The sequence below is a fragment of the Ascaphus truei genome, chromosome 18, assembly GCF_040206685.1.
Source record: "Ascaphus truei isolate aAscTru1 chromosome 18, aAscTru1.hap1, whole genome shotgun sequence".
NCBI classification, from domain to species: Eukaryota; Metazoa; Chordata; class Amphibia; order Anura; family Ascaphidae; genus Ascaphus; species Ascaphus truei.
This window is the reverse complement of record NC_134500.1, coordinates 17,088,276-17,111,158: the sequence shown is the minus strand read 5'-3', so window position 1 is coordinate 17,111,158 and position 22,883 is coordinate 17,088,276. Positions and strand designations below refer to the sequence as shown.

The window sequence follows — 22,883 nt, the reverse complement described above, 5'->3', positions numbered from 1 at the left end:
ATTGAAGTAAAAAAACAACACTTAAAAAAAAAAAGGCAGCTTGAACTGCAGCTTTAGGGCTGGGACCCGCTGCGCCCGGCAGGGGAATCCTTCCTAGCCGATCCCAGTCCCCCCTCGCTGACGGCTCGCTATGCACTGTGACGCGTCAGCCGCCAGGGGATGCAAGAAAATTGTGATCCCGAGCGGTGACGCGTCACGTGGTGCGCTGATTTGCCAATCAGCGGCGGGGGCGGGAGCGGGAGCGGGAGCTGTCAGACAGCTTCACAATGGTGTGCGCGTGTGTGTGCGTGTGTGCGCGCATGTGTAAGAAGGGCATTTGTGGGGGAAGGGGGAGGGAGCTGCTTACCTTGCAGCAGCCCGCAGCAGCTCCCTCCTGTCCTGCAGCCCGAGCCCGTGGAGGGAGGGAGGGGGGGAGGGGGAGAAGCGGGTCCCTCCGCTCAAGCCACGCCCCACCTTCCTCCCACTCCCGACCCACTTCCGCCCCCTCCCGCTCCGGCTCCCTACAGACCGCATATCGCGGTCTGTGTCTGTCAGCGTGCCGCCGGTCTGCAGTGCGGGCGCGCTGACTGAGGGAGCGGAGCCTTAGCCTTAAGGTGATAGCTGACCAGAAGATGATACAGTCCTTAATGTCCAAACAATCTCCAATAGGATCTTGATTGTAGTCTCATGACATATGCAAATAGATAAAGAAAAAGATCATAGTGCAACACTGACAAAAAATTAAATGTAAACCACTAGACAAATACTACAAAAAACATAAAACACAGAATAGCTAAAATTAAACAGTGCTATTTAATAAACACAATACAGACAAAACAATTGCCTAAAAATGAGGAACACAAACTGAGGGATCTAATCCAGTCCTGAAACTGCACCACGAATGCGGAATCCGGCCACAAGCCTCTCAGGCTCCTCAGACGTTGAGTATGGAGGGAAATTATGACAAAGTCCAAACTGTCCTCACTGCTGACCCTCTATAGTGTCCTCTATAGATTGCGAAACACCCTACGCATTTCGTGACGGTAGTCACTTCGTCAGGGGCATGAAGTCAAGCACACCAAAAATAGAGAGAATTCAATGGGTAGCAAAAAAAGGTAATTTTAATGACTTAAAGAAGTCCTACTAGCATCCAACATTTCGGTGCATACAAGCACCTTCATCCAATGTCATCAGATCTGGGGCCATTGATGATCTCACTCGGTTTTCCATAAAAATGGAGGATCTTTGTCATTCAAGTAAAAAAAAAAAAAAAAGACTGTAACAGTAAGATATGTGTACAGAGGTACATATAATGGAGATCAATTTGAGTGCAATTATATCATGGCTTTATTGAGCCTCTTCCTTTACCCAGGCAAAATATACAAACACAACAAAATAACAAACCCTTATCCCTTTGTAAGGGCAAACTTATTTCCCCAGACCCTATCTGCAGGACTGGAGAGATATTCCCATTACCAGCCTATCACCCCAAAGTCTCAGGAGGTACCTTAAGCAGGTGGCCCTCCATGTCAGTCTCTGGCAGGTTCCTGGGTCCTCTGTGTCCAGGAAATATAGGTCTCTGGGTGTCTTGATCTCAGCACACCTTTGTGCTCAAGACAGTGTCTGTGTGCAGGCTTCTCTCCTTTCCTGTGTCAGCCCAATTGTGAACTCAGGAATCCCTCTCCTGTTTCTCACATCAGGCTTTTCTAAAAGTCCTAATCAGCCAGGTGGAGTCTGGTTGATTGCCTGTGTGAAATTAACCAGCACATTGCGGGATTTAGAGGCAGTTTCTCTCAAACAGTGATAAGTCCCTGTTACAAGGTCGGAGATGCAATCCTTTTCACAAAAAAGCACCACTTTTTGTTTGTGAAGAGAAAATGTCACTATATGCATGTGCCAGGTCCCCTCTGGGTCCCTGTTGGTCCCCCTTACCTCTGATGAGGCTGCGGCTGTCAGCGGAGGCTGCAGGAGCTTGTGGGCAGTGAAGAGAGGGGGCTCCGGTTCTCCGGAGGCTCCGCGGCACACCCGGCTAGCGGGGGCCACGATATTGACCATCACGCATGCGCAAAGAGCCCCGAGGTGCGGCAGCCATTTGGGGGAGAAGTGTGCACGCGCAGAAGCTCTATAGTAGCGGTGGCCATTACAGATTAGCACCTCAGGGGAACTAGAATTCCCAGCAGCCCCAGGGGCTGCAAGACATGTGGCACAGCACAGCCAATAGGGCTGCAGCATTCTCCTGCTCAAGACATTGATACTTTTAGCATGCTTGCAGCCACGGCAGTCAGGAGCTGGACAGAAGAGGGTACGGTAGGCCTTGAGTCCCCTTTCAGGCCCAAGCTAGGCCCTGACTCACCAGTAGCTTGTTGTTACTGTAGGGAAAGGCCAATTAGATAGGGACATTGCCCATTTAGCTCTATAGTGTCAGGGACACAGCAGAGACGCTGTGCAAAGACTTGCGGCCTGTGGTGATAGAGACTCTCCTAAGGTGGGACACTCCAGCGTGAGTCCACCCCATGCAGAGGCGGACGCCTTCGCTGATGATGACAACGTGGGATCAGACTGGTCTTGTCATCAGTAGACGGTACCCCGGGGCTGGAGTGCCCAGCAGTTATCACGCCCTACAAGTGAACCAATGATCACACACATTCTGTGGGTAGCGCTACTGCACACTTTGGGGTGGGTTTGGCTCCTGTGGACACCGGGTGATGAGGTGCTCAGGGCACCTCAGTACTTTGGGGGAACCGCAGGGTATATAAGGTGGTGGTTGGACAGTGGGATACTGTGTGGGTGCGGCCGTGCGACATATAACTTTATGTTATCAGTTGTGTTACCATTAAAGATAATCTATTATATCACTGTGCATATCATTCCTTTACTGTGTGTTCCTGGGCAGGGGTTATCCAATTGTGCTTGGATCCCTCCAAGGTAGAGGCCCTGTCATTATACACATCAGGTACACCCCAGGCTCCCTGAAGCAGAGGATCAGGCCTCCTGTGACCCAATTAGGTAACGCACCACACATAGTCACCCTAGACACGGGGGAAAGGCGGCTACATACATCAAAACAAATGTGGCACTATTGTACTAGTTATTTAAATATATATATTTTAAAGTTGACACTATTCACTCGGTTTTTTTTTTACACTGTATTCACTAATACTTGTGACACTGGTGGAAGCGCTCTTGACCTCTGGCTATTGTTCAAAAAACAAGAGCTGGATGGATAAGTTGAGCTAGTCTATTTTTAGAGAGAGAAAAAGAGAGGCTATTTTTCTTTTGCAGCGCGAGCGACTGCTTTATTCACTTTCAATAATAATCGTGCAAGAAACAACTTTTAGAGTAAAAGGGTAAAGAAAGCTTGCCCAATAAGGGAAGGTTTCTGACTGTTTGTGATAGCTTTTTCAGGATGTGACCAGCTTTCCCTGCAGCTATCAACTCTGCTGGTCATGGAGAAACACTCGTGTTCACACAGGCGCCTGTAAGATGCCACTACTGTGAGTTCAGATAGTAAAATAAAACTCCTATGGCTAAAACTGCTAGTGTTGAAAAAAATGAAATGTGGCTGGTATGGTAGCGGAAATGTATTACAGTCGCGGCTCAATTGCTGCAAAAGTAGGTCTGTTGTAGGTTATACTGTACAGTACTAAACTGCTTGGAATGCTTGGAAACATTTAAAGGGTCCTCGCACCCCCTCCCCTCCCCAAATATTGGATCTTATTTGAAGAGTGTTGCTTGGCTACCACAGTCATAATAGAGGCAAGACTGGTTTATTTTGAAGAATAAATATCAATTTAGAAGCAATCACCAGTCTTTTCAGAATTTCTGTTTGAAACATGCTACATTCTGCACATTTGTGCTGATCTTTTTTTTTTTTTACATCATTGTCCTCATTTCTACTGTTAAGGGTTCCCTTAGGCAACATTTTAAAATGTAGATTCAAATGGTCATTAAGTATAGTATCCGCCGCTTATCCAAAGAGGTTACAATAGGAGTCTCATTTTGGATTCAGCTTGGATTTGAGATTTTTTAATTTTATTTGTCAATGAGTTTTGCTGATATCTCATATATATATATATATATATATATAAGAAGAGAGGAGAACTCTCGAAAGCTTGTCCTATGACATAAATTGTTAGTCCATTAAAAAAGGTATCACCTAATACTGAAGAACTCATTTATTCTATATATATATATATATATATATATATATATATATATATATATATATATATATATATATATATATATATATATATATATATATACCTGTTATAGCAAAATGCATCCAGCAATGTAAATTACTCTCTACAATGCATGCAACAGTTCAATCAGAGACCAAAATATTACTTATTAAAGTTTAGATTTAATATACAAAAATTACATTGTTTAGGTTACAGAAAAAGATTATTACAAGAACATACGATATAACAATGCAGACAATGTCTTCAAATAAAAAAAAATTCCTATAACTTACCACAGAACATGTAACAGGTTCTTCCCAGAGAGGTTGCTGGAGAATGAAAGATGGTAATTCACGTGTCTGATCCCAAAACACACCTCTGTTGACTTTGGTTTCATAATTCAAAAGCATGACTTCTATACTAAAACCCTTTAATTGAAAACAACATATTTCCCCCATATGCCATCTTCACTGTTGCGTCTGTGTACATAATATCCACACCTGGATATTAAACATGACAACCTAACATATATTTTTGCAGGAGAAACAGATATCAGAGATTATATAGAGAAAACCCTGCTTGTGGTATCATTTAATCTGTGTAATTGAAACGGTTAAAAATATATATTTGTTATTTTGGCAAAGTGCGGTTAGACCCAGGATAATCATATTTAGCAAACGACCAACTTTTTGACTTGTCGTGCTAGCCACGCCACCCTGACACTCTGCAGAAGCCCCTAAAGAATGCCTTTCAATGTACATTTAAACCGGTCTGGTTAATTCTAATGACAGGGAAGTCATATTTCAATCCCCCCACTTCCACAAACAGATATCCTTTATCCTTAGATCAGCACATAAAAGTAGGCATGGACTGCGCATCGTCTTGCCATAAGACAATACATGTATTTTAAAGACACGATGTAACCAATTAACCTGTTGTGTGCCAGATTGATTAAAATACTTAATCATTTCTGCCATATTCATTAGAATGAACATGAGCTTTTAGAGGGTTCTAAGATGGAATACTGCAGGAATCATACTAACATCAGATAATGTCTTCATCACGTATTCTTCATTATTTAAATAATATGTTCATTAAGGTCAGTTTTTCAGTTTGAGTGTTTAATGGCAATATTGAATTTGCAATATTATAGTTATCTTATGTATGAGCAAAGTTGGTATTGTTTGCAAATGTTTAATATAAAAATTCTGACTTCTGCATTGCCAGTAAGCACATGGTTTTGTTTTTGCTTTCAGTGTGCAGATTCCAACTACGTCACAAGGCCCTTCACAGTTTTACCTGTAAAGACCAAATATAACGTCAGTTTACACTTGCTTTTATTTGATTTGGAAAATGTTTTGGAACTTTTACATTCCACCCAAGCCAATGGACTGAAGTCCGCAAACTCCTTCCACAGTTATGATGCATTGAAAACAGGCAAAAGTTCATCAGAGAAACGGCCCTTAACACTGAAAAGAAACAAAACTGCTGGATCTTTGTCTCAAATGGATGGACAACTTTGTGAGCCTACCATTGTCTTGAAAGAAAATGCTGTACGCCCTTCAGAAGAAAGTGGGGGCATCAAAAGACACAAGAAATTCAAAAGTACTAAAAAGATGAAGACTACATCGTCAGGAAAAATAGATGTAAATATGATCACTGATGCAGCAAAGCTCCTTCTGTCTTGTCTCTTACCTTGGGGCATTGATAAGGAACTGGACAATTTTTGCATTAGACACTTGGACATCCTAAAACTTCAGGGTACAGTAACATTTGGAACTCTATCAGATGAAGATCACGTGGGGCTAATGTTACCTGGATGGAACCACACAAGCAATGATACGGCTAAAGAACACCCTCATAATTTATTCTCAAGGAAAGTAGTGGAACTATCGACGAAATACTCTGTTGCTACACAAAAACAGTTCGCAAAGCATGACAGACAAGAAAACAATGGCATGGTTTTAATTAGTCTTTTAGCTTTACTAAAGAAGATATTTGTAGTCTACAAAACATTAAAGATGGATTCTGTTTCCAAATTCAGCGGCCGAGGTGGCAGGTAAATTATTTCTGTCAACAATTTAGCTAGTTGTAGTTGGCCATTTAGTTAGTAGTACAATACATTGAAGAGCATGTTTGTGGTGTAGGTTGTATACTTAAAAGTACTGTGGACCTTTAACTACAGTATAGTAGTGTCAATCACATCAGGATATTAGTGTAAATGACCATCTTGGCCTGAATATACAGTAGTGCTATGTTTTTTTCCTAAAATTGTCCTTCCGAAAACTGTCCTCGTATTATATGCGCAGCCTAACACCTTTAATTTTTCATGTAGAACACCTTCAAAACTTTAGGGTCATATTATGTGCGAGGCCGTACTATATTCGGGCCAATACGGTACATAGTTTAACTGGGTAGATATTAGGTGATACCTTTTTTATTTGGATGAAAAATAGATATTATAAGACAAGCTTTCCAGAGTTCTCCTCCCTTCATCAGGTCAGCGATACGGATTTTCAGAGATTCCAGGAGTTTAACACAGATGTGTAAAAAGAAAAACAAGATAGCTATCTAAGGCAGATGATGCAGAGAAGGAATAAACAGACAGGGCAATACATGGATGAAAGGGACAGCGATACACAGGACCATCCATCCATCAGCAGTGTGCAGGGGGTGGGGATGCAAGGGGAGATAGTGGGTAAGGGGCAGTGAGACACAGGACCATACATCCATCAGCAGTGTTCAGGGGTGGGGGTGCAGGGGGAGAGGGGGTAAGGGGCAATGACACAGGACCATACACCCATCAGCAGTGTGCAGGGGGTGGGGATGCAGGGGGGAGAGGGGGTAAGGGGCAATGACACAGGACCATCCATCCATCAGCAGTGTGCAGGGGGTGGGGATGCAGGGAGAGAGAGGATAAGGGACAGTATGACACAGGGCCATACATCCATCAGCAGCGTGCATGGGGGTGGGGATGCAGAGGAGGAGAAGGGGTTCATTTTAAATTTCAAAGAGAGGCAGGCAGAAACATTACAAAAAATGATGGGAGTGGTTTAAAAACCCCATATCAGCATTAACCTCTTGTTTTAGACTGGGAAAGATGATATTTCATTCATATGTAACTTGCTTTTGTCCTTTTAGTCAAGAGAAGATGGAGTCTGTCCGTGGCAAATGGAAAACCTCTGAAAATTTCAGTTCATCATTTCCGTCTTTTCCTGCTGAGCTTTTACATGGTAGGTTTACAATCAGAATTGTGAGCGACCTAGAGTATGAATGCGACATGTAACACGAGTGATACAAATTGCAGATGAACGACCTGCCGTTTGTAGAATTTAGTGATGAAATACCCGTTAAAAAAAAATCAACTTTTAAGTAATTTATAAGATTTTCTGTCTGAGCAAAACAGCTGGCGATGTCAGAATAGAGGCTCAAATCATTTGGGTGAAACTTGCAGGAGGAACATTTTGTCAATTAAAAAAAAATTGGACAATTTTCATGTAAAGTGCTTCTGACAGGTCCGAAATTACCAGGGTCGCCAAAATGTAGCAGGGAGACGGACTGTGACAGATGGAGGGACACGTGAGCTGACATTCTATAGCAGTCTTACGGTAAAACTATGCTACTTCTGTTTAAACAAGTATGTTTTAGCCTACTAGGGAACCCAAAAATAACAATATAGACAATATGAAATCTGATTTATTTCTTGGTTTAAAAACCGTTCAAATATTACATGACATGATTATAGCTAAAGATGGTGGATTCGAAGGAGCACTTCCATTAGTTTCAATGTTACCTGCCCCGGGTGCTCAGGACTTCCACAATATGCGGTGTTCAAATAAGTACAGGAGGGCCCCACTCATACGGCGGGTTCCGTTCCATGGCGCTACCACAAAGCGAAAATCGCTGAAAAAACGAAACCGGCGATTTTCGGCATCTCTTACCCTCCTGCGCATGCTCAAACTCGGCCATCCCCGTTCTGCGCATGTGCAGACATGGCGGCACCCTTCTCTGTACCGCCGTTTTGGCGGATCGCCGAGAAGCGAAATGCCGAGAAGCCCTACTGTAAAGCAATAGAATTTAGCTTAGATTCGAAAGTTTGTTACGATGTTAGACACAAACTTCTGAATGAACGTTCAAGTTCAGATGGTCCAAGGAGGGACGGAAACGTTGATCCTACATTAAACTCTCACGTTGACTTCATGACCCCCGGAGGGTTGACGATTGCCTTGCTTACAGCTAAAGATGGGCAGGTTTGTGGGTTTAAAATCCAAACTATGTGAACTTCAAAGTTCATGCGGACGTTCGAGTCGAATATCGTAACAAACTTTCGAATCCGAGCGAAATTCGAGGCAAAGTCTGAGAAAGCCGAAAACCACAGATTTAATTTCTTTTTAAGTGTTTTCTGTTTCTTTTTTTTATTATAAATTATTATTAATAATGAACTGGGCAAAGTTTTGCGGCAGCAAATGGGGAAAAAAGCCGCAAATATTTTCCAAAAATTCGAAGTTTTAAAAAGTTTGCCCTAATTTCGAAAAAATACAAAACACCAGTGAAAGTGCCAACCCTTCATTATAACCGTAACGCAATTGATAAATAACTTAAACACGGTGGTACTTTAACTGGCAACCAAACACAAACTCCATCTCTGCTACCTTTTTTCCAGTTTTTGATAGTTTCTAAAACCTGCCCAATAAACTGCAATACTCGCCAGGGTTTTTAAGGACTTTATCAATATGTGATGACTGAGTGTATAATGCTATTTTAATTCAGGCAGGTCTTCTTGGGAACCGTATCTCCATTTTCCCTCACTCCCTGACAATGCCAAGAGGATTTGCTCTTTTAAGCTCTCTGTGACTAACCTATGACTAGATTGCAGATACCTAACCTCAGTGGAGATACCGCCATGTACTCTCCTCCTTTGGGGGCCTTTGTGAGTGCATTGACAGGTGGAGCGATGAGCTATTTTGAGTTTTGAATATTTGAAACCGGACGGACTGCTTAAATATAGTAATATTATATTATCACTAACTATATCCATGTGTTTATGTATTCTAATGTAGAGAGGAATGGATCCCATTTTCCTGATGCAGAAAATGCAACTCTCGTTAAACTTGTTTCTTCCTGGAAAGAGCAATCCGTGCAGGTAAGGACCTGATATTTCCCATTGCACAACAACAAATGGGTCTTCAGGGGTATACTACTTACTATTGTCACAAAACAAGTAAAGATCAACCAAACATTTACGTTTTTCTATATCTTCTTTTTATATCTACTAAGAACCAGCCTTTCAGGTTTCTTATAATGTATATTAAAAAACAAGAAAGGAACCGTTAAGTCGATTTTAGGGAAGAAATTGAAATATAGGTTTCTTAATCTTTTTAATAACCATTCTTATTAATAATTTTTGATGATTGAATAAATATGTATGCCTTTCTTTGCAACCTTTTTAAGTGTGTGTGTGTGTGTGTGTGTGTGTGTGTGTGTGTGTGTGTGTGTGTGTTAAAACGTGTGACATCAGTACAGAAAAGCTTAACGCCACGTTTTAAGCACACCATTGGGAAAAAAACAACACAATTCAATGCAAAACTAATTTTGTCTATGTCCTCATTGCTGAAACAAAAACAAACATTTCAAATGTACATAAATTCTTCTCAAGGAATTTGTATATTCTAAATGGATTTGAAGCAAAAGGTGACCGTGTGCTCATTTGCATGGCATTACCCAGAATCCCTGGCTGCAGTGAAAGCACTGTATGCTAAGAAATAATGGGGAAAGGAAGGGTTGCAGACCTGTCTGAGACATGTGACTGTGCTCAAAAAAGTGATATTTGTATTTGCTGTGTACAATATAAGGGAAATTAACTTATTTCAGCAATGTTTATTTATGAGCTGCTAATGTTGGAATGGGGAACAGCAGACAGTAACACACTGTTACAGGACAACAGCAGCAATCAACTCAGCAGTAGAAATGTCTGAAATTGTCCTAAATGCATTTGCGAGATTTGATGCTGTTTCCCCTCAAATTTGATTCCCTGCAAAAAAAAAAAATCGACAAACCTCACAGGCCTAATAATGTCCCCATACTAGTAAGCTTTCCGTGAGATATCGCCAGATTTACAGTCCCCGCATTAAGCAAATGTAGCCATTTCTGAGCATTTAAAAAATAAATCTAGTGATTATAGAGAAATTAGTCAATTAGCATAATAAATGAATTGCAATGTACATTGTTTTTCATGACGACAAAAGGGGAAATGTGGCATGGTTCGTGACCTTATGTGAAACGTTTGCACAGCTTCACCAAAAATGTATCAGTCTCGAACAGGTTCTTATGTGTAAAAGGTGTTTTTGTGTTCTATTTCTAATATGTATACATATTTACAAGGATGTGCATATTTACAGTGCTGCATTGTTTAATATGACAAAGGCTCACTCACTAACAAATGAAAAGAGACACAACTTGGTCATTAGACAGGGTAGGCACCTTCCCTGGGGTTGTGGTTCCAGATAGGGTTGCCAGACGGCTTCTCCAAAAATACTGGACACAATGGTGAAAGACACATACACACACCTCCCCTCTCCTTGTCCCCCTCAGCATTATCCAGAAGCAGCCAATCAGTATGGAGGAAGGTGCCCAGCCCCCTAGCAGCAGCCCTGCTCTCTCCCTGCACAGGGAAATCCTGCAGCCCCCCCAAGCCGGTCAAGTCACTATGTCCAGAGAGCATTACCTCTCGTTTTTTACAGGTCTGGTTCAATACTGAACACCTGGCAACAGTGGCATAGCTAGACATTCGCGGGCCCACGGGCAAATTCTTTTTCATACTTATGTGTCAACACAGACACACTTAGCAACAGAGACATACACACACTTACACACACTTACACACACACTTACACACACACTTACACACTTACACACACACACACACACACACACACACACACACACACACACACACACACACACACACACACACACACACACACACACACACACACACACACACACACACACACACACACACACACACACACACACCAACAGACACTCATACTTACCAACACATACACTTACCAACACAGACACACATACTTACCAACACATACACTTACCAACACACACACACACGGAACTAGGAGATGTAGAGAGGAGCAACTATGGAGAGTTTTGCAGTGCCACCTGCTGCCCAAAAGTGGTTAAGCAGCCAGACAACCCTGCTATCCTCCCCCCTCCCTCCCCACTACCTCCCCCATCCTACAGCTGTTCTGTGCTCAGCTCCGCACTCTGCAGCCGGCATCCTCCGCTCTCCTCCTGCCCACCCAAGCCTGTGTCTATCTGAAGAGACAGATGGGCCGCAGACAGAGGGGAGAGCGGGCATCCCCCCCCAGAGCACGGGCCCCCGGGCTTTGCACATGCTGTAGCTACGCCCCTGCCTGGCAACCCTAGTTCCAGATATTTTTTGTGTTGTGGCTCTAAAAACTTTTTGTGTTTTGGGCAAATATTAGTAGGTTTCTCAAAAAGTGTGATCATTTTATTAAAATAACTGCACACAACAAATGGAAACGTATCCAAGGATGGGCCTTTCTTTGGATTCAGCTTAAATTTAGCTCAGATTCGAAAATTTGTTCCGAAGTTCAGCCCTGAGTTTGAATCTTGTCGAAGTCCCCATACTGCTCGACTCGAAATTAGAATTGGGCGTCGAATCCACAAAGTTCAGATTGTAAACCCGCTAACATGCCCATTCTTAGTCATCAGTGCAGGACTTTATAAAGCTTGATGAAGATACTTGGACCAAGATTTGGTATATGAGGAAATAATAAAGACTTTGTTAACACCTACTGTACATGCTGCCACCACATCAAATCTTGTATAGTAGATGACCCTTCTTGGTCTTTTGTATCTTAGATTACAGAGGCAATGCAAGCAGTTCTATTGGCAGAAGTTAAAAAAAGCATGGAAGCTTTGAGGAAGACAACAACCGTCACCCAACCAGTTTCGGTGGTGGATAATGGTTACGCACCGATGCCTTCAAAAACAGAACCATCAGATACTATAGAGTTACAGCCAATGAAATCTAATCCTCTGCAAAGTAAGTACAATAGAACATGGGTGCTTAGATCTATACAAAAAAAATAGCTTGAATAGGTGTCACCACCCATGTCATATCTTCTCTTCGCCAGAACAAATAAGGATGCTAATACATTGCTCTTTGTGATAAACATATTGTCAGCGATGTTATGCTCCTTTGTTCTTTATACTCTTCCCTGACTATGTTATAATTCAACGTCTTTCCCTTGTCATTTACACATCAGCAGCACGAATAACATTTTATTTGGCCTGCTCCATGAACCATGTTGGAGGTCACAGTCTTCATTTTTATTAAATCCTACCAGGAACAGTTTCCTTAATATTCTTCAATGTGTCTCTATTCTTCTCTCGGCCGCTGACTCTTCAAGTGATCTGACATGGCCTCCAGTTACCATTTAACTGATTGACCAATCTGATTTAAAAAAAAAATAAGAGGTTACAGTAATTACCTATCTGAAACCTCCTTCTATGAAGTGGATTTACTGAGTCCTAAGGCAATTTCAACAGCTTCAAAGTTTGGATTCTCATGTGTTCTGCCTTAGAAATATTTGACTTATCTGTATGTACCTAATCAGAATCAGAAATTAACCTGTTTGGGTCTATCCAGCATACTGTAGCTATGTAAACCATTGCTTTTTTTGTTTCCAAACCTCCCCCTCTCACCACAATATATATTTCTCCTTTCATAGGGTTTTATAACGTAAAAAAAAAGTACAATTACCATATACTGTATAATTACCAGAATACTTTTTTCAGAAACACTACAAATAATATTATTACATCATTAAACATAATATTACGGCAAATGTGTTTTCATCTTCTCCGTCACTTTTGCACTCCCCTAGATGGGGTGATTTTTGCCCTAAGCATACCCCATATGACTTGCCAAACCTGCCTATACAGTGCTCTCACTCGCTGCTTTCTACTATAACAAGTAGAGCAGGAGATAATAAACCTCTTCTTTAGTGGTGTTTAGTATTTAGGAGAAGGCACTGGGGGCGTGGTATGGTTTTACTGAACCTGTTATCTGTGCAAGCTCCTCTAGAAGAGTGTTGTATCCTCTTTGACCCATTGGCCTACAAAAGTGCCGGCAATGGACGCACATAGGCGTACGTGGTAAACAACAGCTAATGTTTGATTGTTAAGAGGTATTACATTTCACAATAAATGAATGCAGGGGTAATGCTTAGGCTGATGCACCTTCTATTTTTTTAAACCCACTGCTTGGTTTACACACTTTTTGTACATATTCATTAAGAATAAAGTATTCCTGCTGTGAATCATTTTTTTTTTTAAATACTGAAAGTTTTAAAGATAAAATATTGTATAATTCTGTAATTTGTCATTCCCACTGTTTTTAAGACATGCGATCTTGCGAGTACTTGTTAGTATTCCATGCCATAGAATGAGCTGGCAGGCAGGCAAAATCACAACATATCATTTCCTGCTCTTAATGGAAATCATGGATATTCTATTAGGTTAATATTTATCTACAGCACGCTTGCATTATAAACTGTTTGTTAAGTCCACTTCAATGGAGTTTCCTGATTTAATATTCCCTAGAACATTTCCAATTTTTTTTCCCATTCTATTGTTGCTTTAAAAACTTCTAGTGTAATATTTGGCGTTTCATGTTACAGTTATTTCTCGTAAGAGAACACAAATCAATTTATATTTTAGCAGCTAACCCGTGGCTTAGGCTTAATATATTAAATCATCTTTCATCTGCTCAACTGAAATGGTTTCTCATTGTATAGTCTTTAAATGTTACTGGGCACGTTTAAAGGGAAGCAAGCTTGCTGAGTTCTACTGAACCGGCGGCTTATTCCATTCCTTTCCTCGTGCATTTTACTGAAGAACTCCTTAATGTAGCAGAAATCAGATTTGGTGTGTATTTTTACACAAAATCAAATTGTACAGGCGCCACCTGAGTCTTCTTCCAAACATTAGCACGGATAGGATTCCACCAAGACATACCACAAGAAGACAGCCTTATAGGAAAGGTCTTACTGTAAAATACTGCTTACTTGTGTCTGCTTAGAAAGCACATGGTACATTTGCCTTTTGAATTTATTGGATTGTGTAGGCAACAGGAAAAGGTACAATATATTACAGAAATATAGAGCCATATTTACTATGCTGTTCCACAGACATATTTTGGTGCCAGAAGACACGTAAATAAAATCAGGCTCAAGACCTACCCGGTTACCCAGGTATTTAATTAATGAACCACAACCTGTCCGGCATCTAATAGCTACAGTACCGTCCCATCCTGTATTGTATCTTTCCTTGTGTTTGGTCTCATTTATAACCTTAAATTTTTTCTTCTTTTTCCCTTTTTGTAACTGTGAATGAATCCCATTGGGAGAAAAGCGCGATATAAATACCGTTATTATTATTAAATTATTATATTGTTGCAACCCCCGCTGAAATATACCTGCACCAGGCAGTGTTTACATATTCATTGCAGTTGCACTCATTTGATGTATGTCTGCCATGGGATGTGGGATTTATGGCGTTATGTTTGCACGTTGGCGCAGGTGTATGTATTAAGAAGTGTGCGATTTGCGTACGTTTCTTGATGGCTATATGCATTGTTTTTCTCTGTCACATTAACGGTAGCATAAATCTTTTTTAAGCGCAGGCACATGCCACGTTCTACAACAGTAGAAATACCGGTAAAGCAAGCGTTCTCAACTCCAGTCCAGAAGACCCCCCTACAGGTCAGATTTTAAGGATATCTCAGCTTCAGCACAGGTGGCTCAATCAGTCCCAGATTTTGCACAGGTGACTCAATCAGTGGCTCAGTCAGGTCAAGAAATACTGACATAAAATATGCCAAAAACAGACTATTCTCTCTGCCATTCCTTTCCTACTCATCTGCCTTAGATGGCCATCTTGTTTTTTTTTTACATCTGTGTTTAACTCCTGGACTATTTTGTAAATCAGTATCACTGATATGAGGAAGAGAGGAGAACTCTCAAAAGCTTGTCTTATGATATCAATTGTTAGTTCAAATAAAAATAGGTAGTAGCTAATACTGAAAATACTCATTTACTTTGCACTATCGCAACCCTTCAGGAGCAGTCTGTTATCCCATCTCCTGGTAGAAATTATCATAATTTACCTATCCCTCACTGTCGCCACCTATCCCGTTTCCCCTCCTTTGTTATTGTTGCCTTTTGCAATAAAAGAACACAAGAAAAGGACACTGTGTGCATCTACGGGGAGTGAGTGAACTGCCTGGCTCTACCACTTGCCACAGTGTGCATGAGTCAGAATATTTAACTTTTGGTAGATTTGAATTACAGGCAGTCCTCGGTTATTCGACACAATGCGTTACTCAAAATGGCGTTGGATAGGGAAGCGTTGTAAAGCGAATCCCACTTTCCCATAGGAACACTGTTTAAATGAAAGGTTCCGTTCCTGAAGGCATTTTTAACACTAAAATACACCAAATATTTTACGCAGGCAATAAGATACGCAGCACACACATAAATTATATAATGTATATACTGTATTATATAAATAATATAACATAATATATAATATAATATAAATATATAATATATTATATAGTATAATACAGTATATATATTATATACACATAAACAACTTTGCAAAGCACCGTAAGAGCGTTGGATAAGCCGTTTTGGCGTTGTAAAAATGAACATAGGTATGCATTGCATAGCGTTGGATAAGCCATTCGTTGTAAAGCGAAGCGTTGTAAAACGAGGACTGCCTGTATGTCCCTATTCATCACAGCTCACGTATGAGTTTATCTGGACCAAACGCCATCGGACTGCACTTATATTCTTGCTGAAATCTGAGAAAGCTGTAAAACAGTGCACAGGTGGCTAAGAGTCCCCACCACCAATTCTTTTTCTTTGTGCAGCAATGAGGGCTCAGGTTTTAATCCCCTATAAAGGCGCTTCCTGAGATGTGCACAGAGAAGCCTTTCAGTCTCCTGATGTTTTCAAACAAACTAAATGTCAAGTGTAACACTTTAGCTAAGAATGCTGAAGTATGTGCTATGACAAAATGGTGGGGACCAGCTCGAGTTTACTGTATACAAAAGGACCCTTAACCCGCTCAGGCCCGCAGGGCAATGTTATCACATCTCCAACAGGAGATGGATTCACCATTGAAGCAAATGCATCCAATGAGGATTACTGTATTAAATTGACAATATTGTTATTATTATCTTTCCTACAATGTGGCAGGGAGGAAAATAACATTGTATGACAAACTAGTACATATACTGAGATCATAGGAAGGAGTCCCCTGCCCCAGTGAGCTTACAATCTATCATATAAAATAAATATAATGAAATAAGGTTTTTTGTTTTTTTTTCCTAAACAACATCCATTCATTTAATAAGTTGACTTTTCAAACGAGTAAATGTTGTTAATGATCTATACTTGCATTTTAATATTTTAAATGAAAACTGTTTGCTCACATTTTATAATGTTACCTGCACTGTATGCATTCTCACCCTACTAGTATGTGTGTATGCATATCTTTATTTATAGCGCTATTTATGTACTTAGCGCTCCACAGCCGCTGGAGGATTTCAAAGTTTGCTGCCCATAGGCACTTCGTCTGGACCGCCTCCTCCTGCAGCGCCACCCTCCTTCTGTAGCGTCACGGCGTCAAACGACACCACAACGTCACGTGATGATGCGTTTCCATGACAACGGCATGCCATGTGCCGTCACGTGGTCATGGCAACCCACCACCAACCCATCACCATATCATTTGATGCTGCAGAAGGAGGAGGGCGGCGTGAAGGAGAAGGTAAGAGACCTTTACGACTGAGCCTCTGATTGAGCCACCTGTGCCGATGCTGAAATATCCTGAAAACCTGACCTGTTGGGGGGGGGGGGGGCTTAAAGACTGGAGTTGGGCACCACTGCCTGACCTTGGAGCCTGTGAGGCAGCTGCCCTCAAGCCACATACATAAGTAAACACACAACAAAGGTCTGGAGGTACAAAGACCACGGCTTTATTTACACAAATAAACCACCCTGGTAAGTGCCAACCCTGCCAGCGTGATCTCCACCCGGATAAAGGCCGATGGCACCCCAACCAAGGCCCGCACACCCACCAAGCCAGGCGCCCATTGGCCCGGCCGTTAAGCAAGACTGGCCCCAAAGAATCAAGCGCAAATGAGCTCTGCCCACTCACTACCACAGGGTTTTAGGAATTTTCTGCACCATAGCCCCCACTCGCAAGGTTAACGCACTCTCCCTCCCCTCCCCCCCCACCCCCAACAGCCGCCGTGACGTAGGCAACACATGCCATGGAATGCCCACCTCAAACATGGCAGACTTAGTTACATAGTAGATGAGGTCGAAAAAAGACATGCGCCCATCAAGTTCAACCTATGCTAAATTTAGACGACAGATACTTTATCCTATATCCGTACTTACAGTATTTTGATCCAGAGGAAGGCAAACAAAAACCCCAGTGACCCATCATCAATGATATCTCATAAGGGGAAAATTAATTCCTTCCTGACTCATAATAATGGCAATCAGATTACTCCCTGGATCAGCATCCTTCCCATGTATACTGTACTTATTTTTTTGAAAGGGAAGAAAATACAACATAGTATACAAAATATTATACCATTGTCATGGTATTACACAAACAAAGGGACGGTGGGCGGGAATGTCTTTCCAGGGAGCAGACTGCCTTCCCTCTCCTGCACTCTTTTACATCACCTTAGCTCCACCCCCTCCCCAGGACACTGAGGGAGGGGAGGGGTGGGGGGGAACAGCATGCAATCCAGCCAAGCTGGAGGGGAGAGGGGAAGCACGTGGACCGGCACAAAAGGTGAGACAAGGGGTGGGGAGGGGGGGAGAGGGGAGCCTTGCCCTTGCGGTCAGGTGCCCCGTCACCAAGGGGCTCCAGGCTGCTTTAGCCCTTAGTTATAGTAATTAGCGATATTTTCCTGCAGCAATGCTTTTTCTATTGCAGTTCGGAAAGTGTTAAAGGGCATTTGGAGTTAGTCGGTGTACAGCAGCTAATATTCATGGAGGGCTTCACTAATGTGTTAATGTGTGTAATATGTAAGCATAAGGAGCGTTAGATAATTAGACCTCTGTAGCCATATTCAAAACTGCTTTATAACCAGCATATTCATGTCTGCGGCTGTTCTTGAACATTCAATTATGATTTAGTGTAACCCTTATAGCATTGAATGGGTAAATGGTGGACATCATAAAGGTAAAATCAGTATGCATCTTTATTTATTTATTTTTTTTATAAAATGCTTTACCAGGAATTAACACATTGAGAGTTACCTCTCGTTTTCAAGTATGTCCTGGGCACAGAGTTATGGTGACAATACCTGGTTACATTAAATAAACAGGGTTATACATTATATTTCAAGACATTTTATGAACAGTTAAATATATGCCCTTAGGCACTAGCCTGTGTCTGCCATCTCTGCCTGCCTGCCTGCTTCCCCTTCAGAATCCAGCTTCAAATGATGCCACGGATGACACAACATGACGTTGCACGGTGTCACGTTACCATGGTAGTATCCTGTATGTCATTTGATGTCACGGTTGCCATGGCAATGAGACGTAATTTGTAACATCCGCGGCGTCATTTGACGCTTGATTTTAGTGTTGGACAGGGTCCTACTTTTAAAAAAAAAAAAAAAAACGGGTACCCGGCCAAAATCAAATGACCTACCTGGTCGGTTACCCGGTTACCCGGTTACCGGGTTGGTACTTACTTGGGGGTGGAGGAAGATGGCTGCAACATCTAGGCAGGTCAGAGGTCCTGTGGCTGTGGCAGCATCAGCAGTGTGTGTTCAGCCCGCGCGGGAGCTGAAGTACTCCATAGCAGTGTGAGCTGGGGAACCATGTGACCGCAGCAGGAGCAGAAGCGTCCCTATTGGACAGCCGGCTGACCTCTGCTGACCTGCCTAGATGTCGCCGCGGGCTTCCTCACAGGTCCTCCACCCCTTCCATCGCTGACAACAGGTAAGTAATGATGTATTTTTCAGCTACCAGTGTATTACCCGGCACCGGGCCCACTTCTCAGTTGCCGGGTCCGGGTAATTTCCGGGTAGCTGAAAATCTGCTGGGTAACACCGGGTACCGGATAATTCCGAGTACTCGGTACATCACTACTTGATTTTGAAGGAGAAACAGGGCGGCAGAACAGAGGCGGCCGGCACAGGTAAGTAAGTCCCTTCCCATTAGGTCTGATAGGCACGTGAGCGCGGCAAATGGGGGCGGTTCCAGTTCTGAGGTACACAATAAGAGGAGGTAAGAGGAAGAGGTGCGGCCGGCTACTTTGATCTTTATTCTCTCTACTGGAGAGATCCAAACTGGCTAATACAATGGCGAGAGTGGGACCGTGAATAGACTTTTGGAGTCAGCTCTCAGGTGATAGTGCTGCGTGTGATAGGGGTGAGGAGTTTGTACAGATAGGCAGGTAGCTTTCCCAGAAAGTATTTGAAGGCAGGACAGGAAAAATTAACTTAAGTAACTAGCAACATTAGCCATACTGAAGCCAATACTATATTAAAATTACGCGTGGGAACTTTCACATGTTTTGGTTCTAATTTTTTGAAATTATGTTTACGTTTTATCGGGAGTTGATCTTTGATTAAAAAAAAATCATTACAAGTTATGGAAACATTTTAGATCTGCAGGACTTTTTTTTGGAGAGAGCTGGAAATTTCAACTTTGGTGTTTACTATTCGCAAACCCAAAAGTCTGCCCAGTTTATATATAAAGAAAATAAAAGGATCCTTTCTTGGGTTTTGGATCAGAACTTGCTCAGATTCCAGAATTTGTCCCGGAGTTCGACTCGGACATCGGAAAGTACTGAATTGGCACAGTTCTTATTTTTAACCCGCCAACCTGCCCAGCCTTTTTTTTTTAATCTCGTTATATCGGACCCTAGCTCTTATTTGCAATCTTTTTTTTTTTTTTTTTTTTTTGTGCATGTTTAATCCTTCCTCATCTCTCTTCCTTCTTACACAAAAAGAGGACCATGCAATGCCTTTTAGAGAACGATGCTTTTTGGATTTTATCTATTGATTCTGCGGCACAACTGCTACCTTTCTGTCTCTGAACACAGAAGTGCTGGCTGGGGTTTACATTGTACCAGAATGGAGAGGCAAATATTAACAATGGCGATCAATATATCTTTATGTTCACTAAAATCCAAATCTATTTGTGTACAGTTTCATAAGTGGGCTCTGCTTTTATCTATGTTTTCAAAGGAGCTATGCAGTTAAACATAAAACAGAATGATTCCTGATATGAATGTTCTGCTAAGCAGGAATGTAGGAGACACAAGGTTCCACTGGAAGCCTAATTACATTTTGCAACAATGGGCCATTTTTCTATTATTGAAACTCTGCTGGAAGGTACCACATCCAAGGTACTAAAGTAGTATTATAATAGAGCCCCAAGTTTAACGGGAAGCTAGTTATGGATGATATGTATCCTAAACTTGCAAAGTAGCGTCAGAGGCAATCCAAGCCGGGCAAAATTTTTTTTTTTAACATTGGATTAACCCCATTCATTTCAGCTCCGGGTACCCCCTGCTTCCAGAGATACTTACCTCTGAAGGGGATGCCAGTAGCCATTCCACTCGGCTAGCAGGGTTCACATAATGGCGGGGTTTCTAAGCTCCTGCGCTCTGAGGACCAATAAGAAGCTGTGATGTCATCAGGTTTGGTTTCCTATTGAGCTTAAAACTTTGTCAAGACACCAGCACCCCCTTTGGAGGTAAATATCTCGGGGAGCAGGGGGCCCCATGAGCTAAAATGAATGGGATTCAGCTGCGGAGACCCCTAGCTTCAATCCTATGTTATAAAATAATTGCACCTTTAAACAGTGCCATAAACACCTGTAACCTGATTTAAACATTTTTTTTATAATAATTATAAACACATAGGAGAAATGGAGAAAATGGGATTTTCTAAATGATTAATAATAGAAAAGCTTGTCCTTTTGGATTATTTACACTGTCCTGCATGCTGTATAAGGCCATACGTACAACAGATCGTTGATTGTCAACGCTAACTGATGTTTACAGCCACATGGCTATGTGTGAGATTCTGAGATCGGGGATATTGCACTTACGAGCCCCAGAAGGTACATCACGGGCCATTAACATGATTGGGTCATAAGTAGAGATGTGCAAACCCTTCGCAAGCGTTGGCGAACAATGAGAATGTCCCCCTTATTGGTTCGGTTTGCTTCCAGAAGGTTGTGATAAGTTTGCTTAATGCTACAAGTCAATGGACATTACATTATTACAGAAGTCCTGCTGTCAGGAGAGCTTTGTAAACAACCCTCAAAGGGTCTAATGCATGGGGTTTTCAACTCCAGTCCTCAAGACCCCCCTCCCCCCCCAATATGTCAGATTTTGAGGATATCTCTGCTTCAGCACAGTTGGCTCAATCAGTCCCTGCGTTAGCACAGGTGGCTCAATCAATGGCTTAGTCATTTTTCTTGAGACACCTGTGCTGAAGCAGGGACATCCTTACAAACCTGACCTGGTGGTGACCATTGAGGACTAGAGTTGGCCCCCCATGCTTTAATGTATGCTGTGCTTTACTTTTAGGATCAATGGGGTAAAATATGTATTGCTAAAGCATGAACGTTAAAACCATGCCACCGGCTTCCTTTATGAGCATAACAATACCTTCTATGCAACAGAAACCACTAAAATCCAGGTTATTGAATTTTGCTATGAAAAAAAGAACAGATATAAACAGATCACTGTTACCACTGCAGTACTTCTTTTTTTGGGGGGTGTTTCACAAGAAAAATATCTTGACGGTTTTTTTTTCTCTTTTACTTTGTGACCGGTGCGCAATTCAAGGGCATAAATTAATCTTCAAACTATCCCAGGGAAATATCTTTGCTGGACACCTCACGTATACATCAAGTTGGCCATGTTAGCAATCTAATCACAAACCTGTAATTCAGTGGACAACAATTTCTTATTGTGAACAGCATAGCAGCCTCTGCTATCATTTAGGTCAGCCTAAGATTGCTGATGCACCATATGTTTCAGGCCTGGAATGATGGATGATATCCTCTGATGCCCAGCCCTAAGTGATTGGAAAGATTGAAGACACACAGTTCACTTAAGCTTGCTTACTATTACATCAAGTAATCAGTGTGATAGGGAAACCCATGCTCATTATGTCACCTCGCCAAACTTCTTGCTTTCTGAAAGGACAAGTCAAGAAAACAATCTATGGACATCCACTTGATAAAAACCTAAATCTTGCAGCGAAATATACTCGGGTGCCTTAGTAATGTTGTTAAAAAAAAAGTGCTTTGTAAAGATCTGTACGTCATCAAACCTCTTTTGTGTGTAAATGTCTAACGTAGATGTGATGCAGTGTTGATTAGGATCATCCCAATAAAATATGGCTATTTTGCATGACATTCTATTCCAAAAGCTGTGACATTGTTCAGTATATTTGATTTAAATTTAAATCACACTGGTGTGCAGTATTAAAAAAAAAAAATTGAGCTGCTAGAATAATTATAAATACTGTAGCTGTCCATATCTGAACAAGGCAACTTGGTCATAAAGCCCAATGCAAAACATTTTCTATGTACTGCATAATGTTGGTCCATCAGA

The 22,883-nt window shown here is 41.8% G+C and overlaps 1 protein-coding gene across 2 annotated transcripts in view; it reads left to right on the top strand.

Moving 5' to 3' along the window:
• WDR72 (WD repeat domain 72) overlaps window positions 1-22,883 on the top strand; it is a 131,787-nt gene that overhangs the window by 69,988 nt on the left and 38,916 nt on the right. For both annotated transcript variants that reach the window (XM_075575719.1, XM_075575718.1), the window contains exons 15-18: window positions 5,417-6,219; window positions 7,302-7,393; window positions 9,221-9,303; window positions 12,063-12,246. In XM_075575719.1, the coding sequence (XP_075431834.1) occupies window positions 5,417-6,219; window positions 7,302-7,393; window positions 9,221-9,303; window positions 12,063-12,246 (1,162 nt within the window). The remainder of the gene's footprint in view (window positions 1-5,416; window positions 6,220-7,301; window positions 7,394-9,220; window positions 9,304-12,062; window positions 12,247-22,883) is intronic.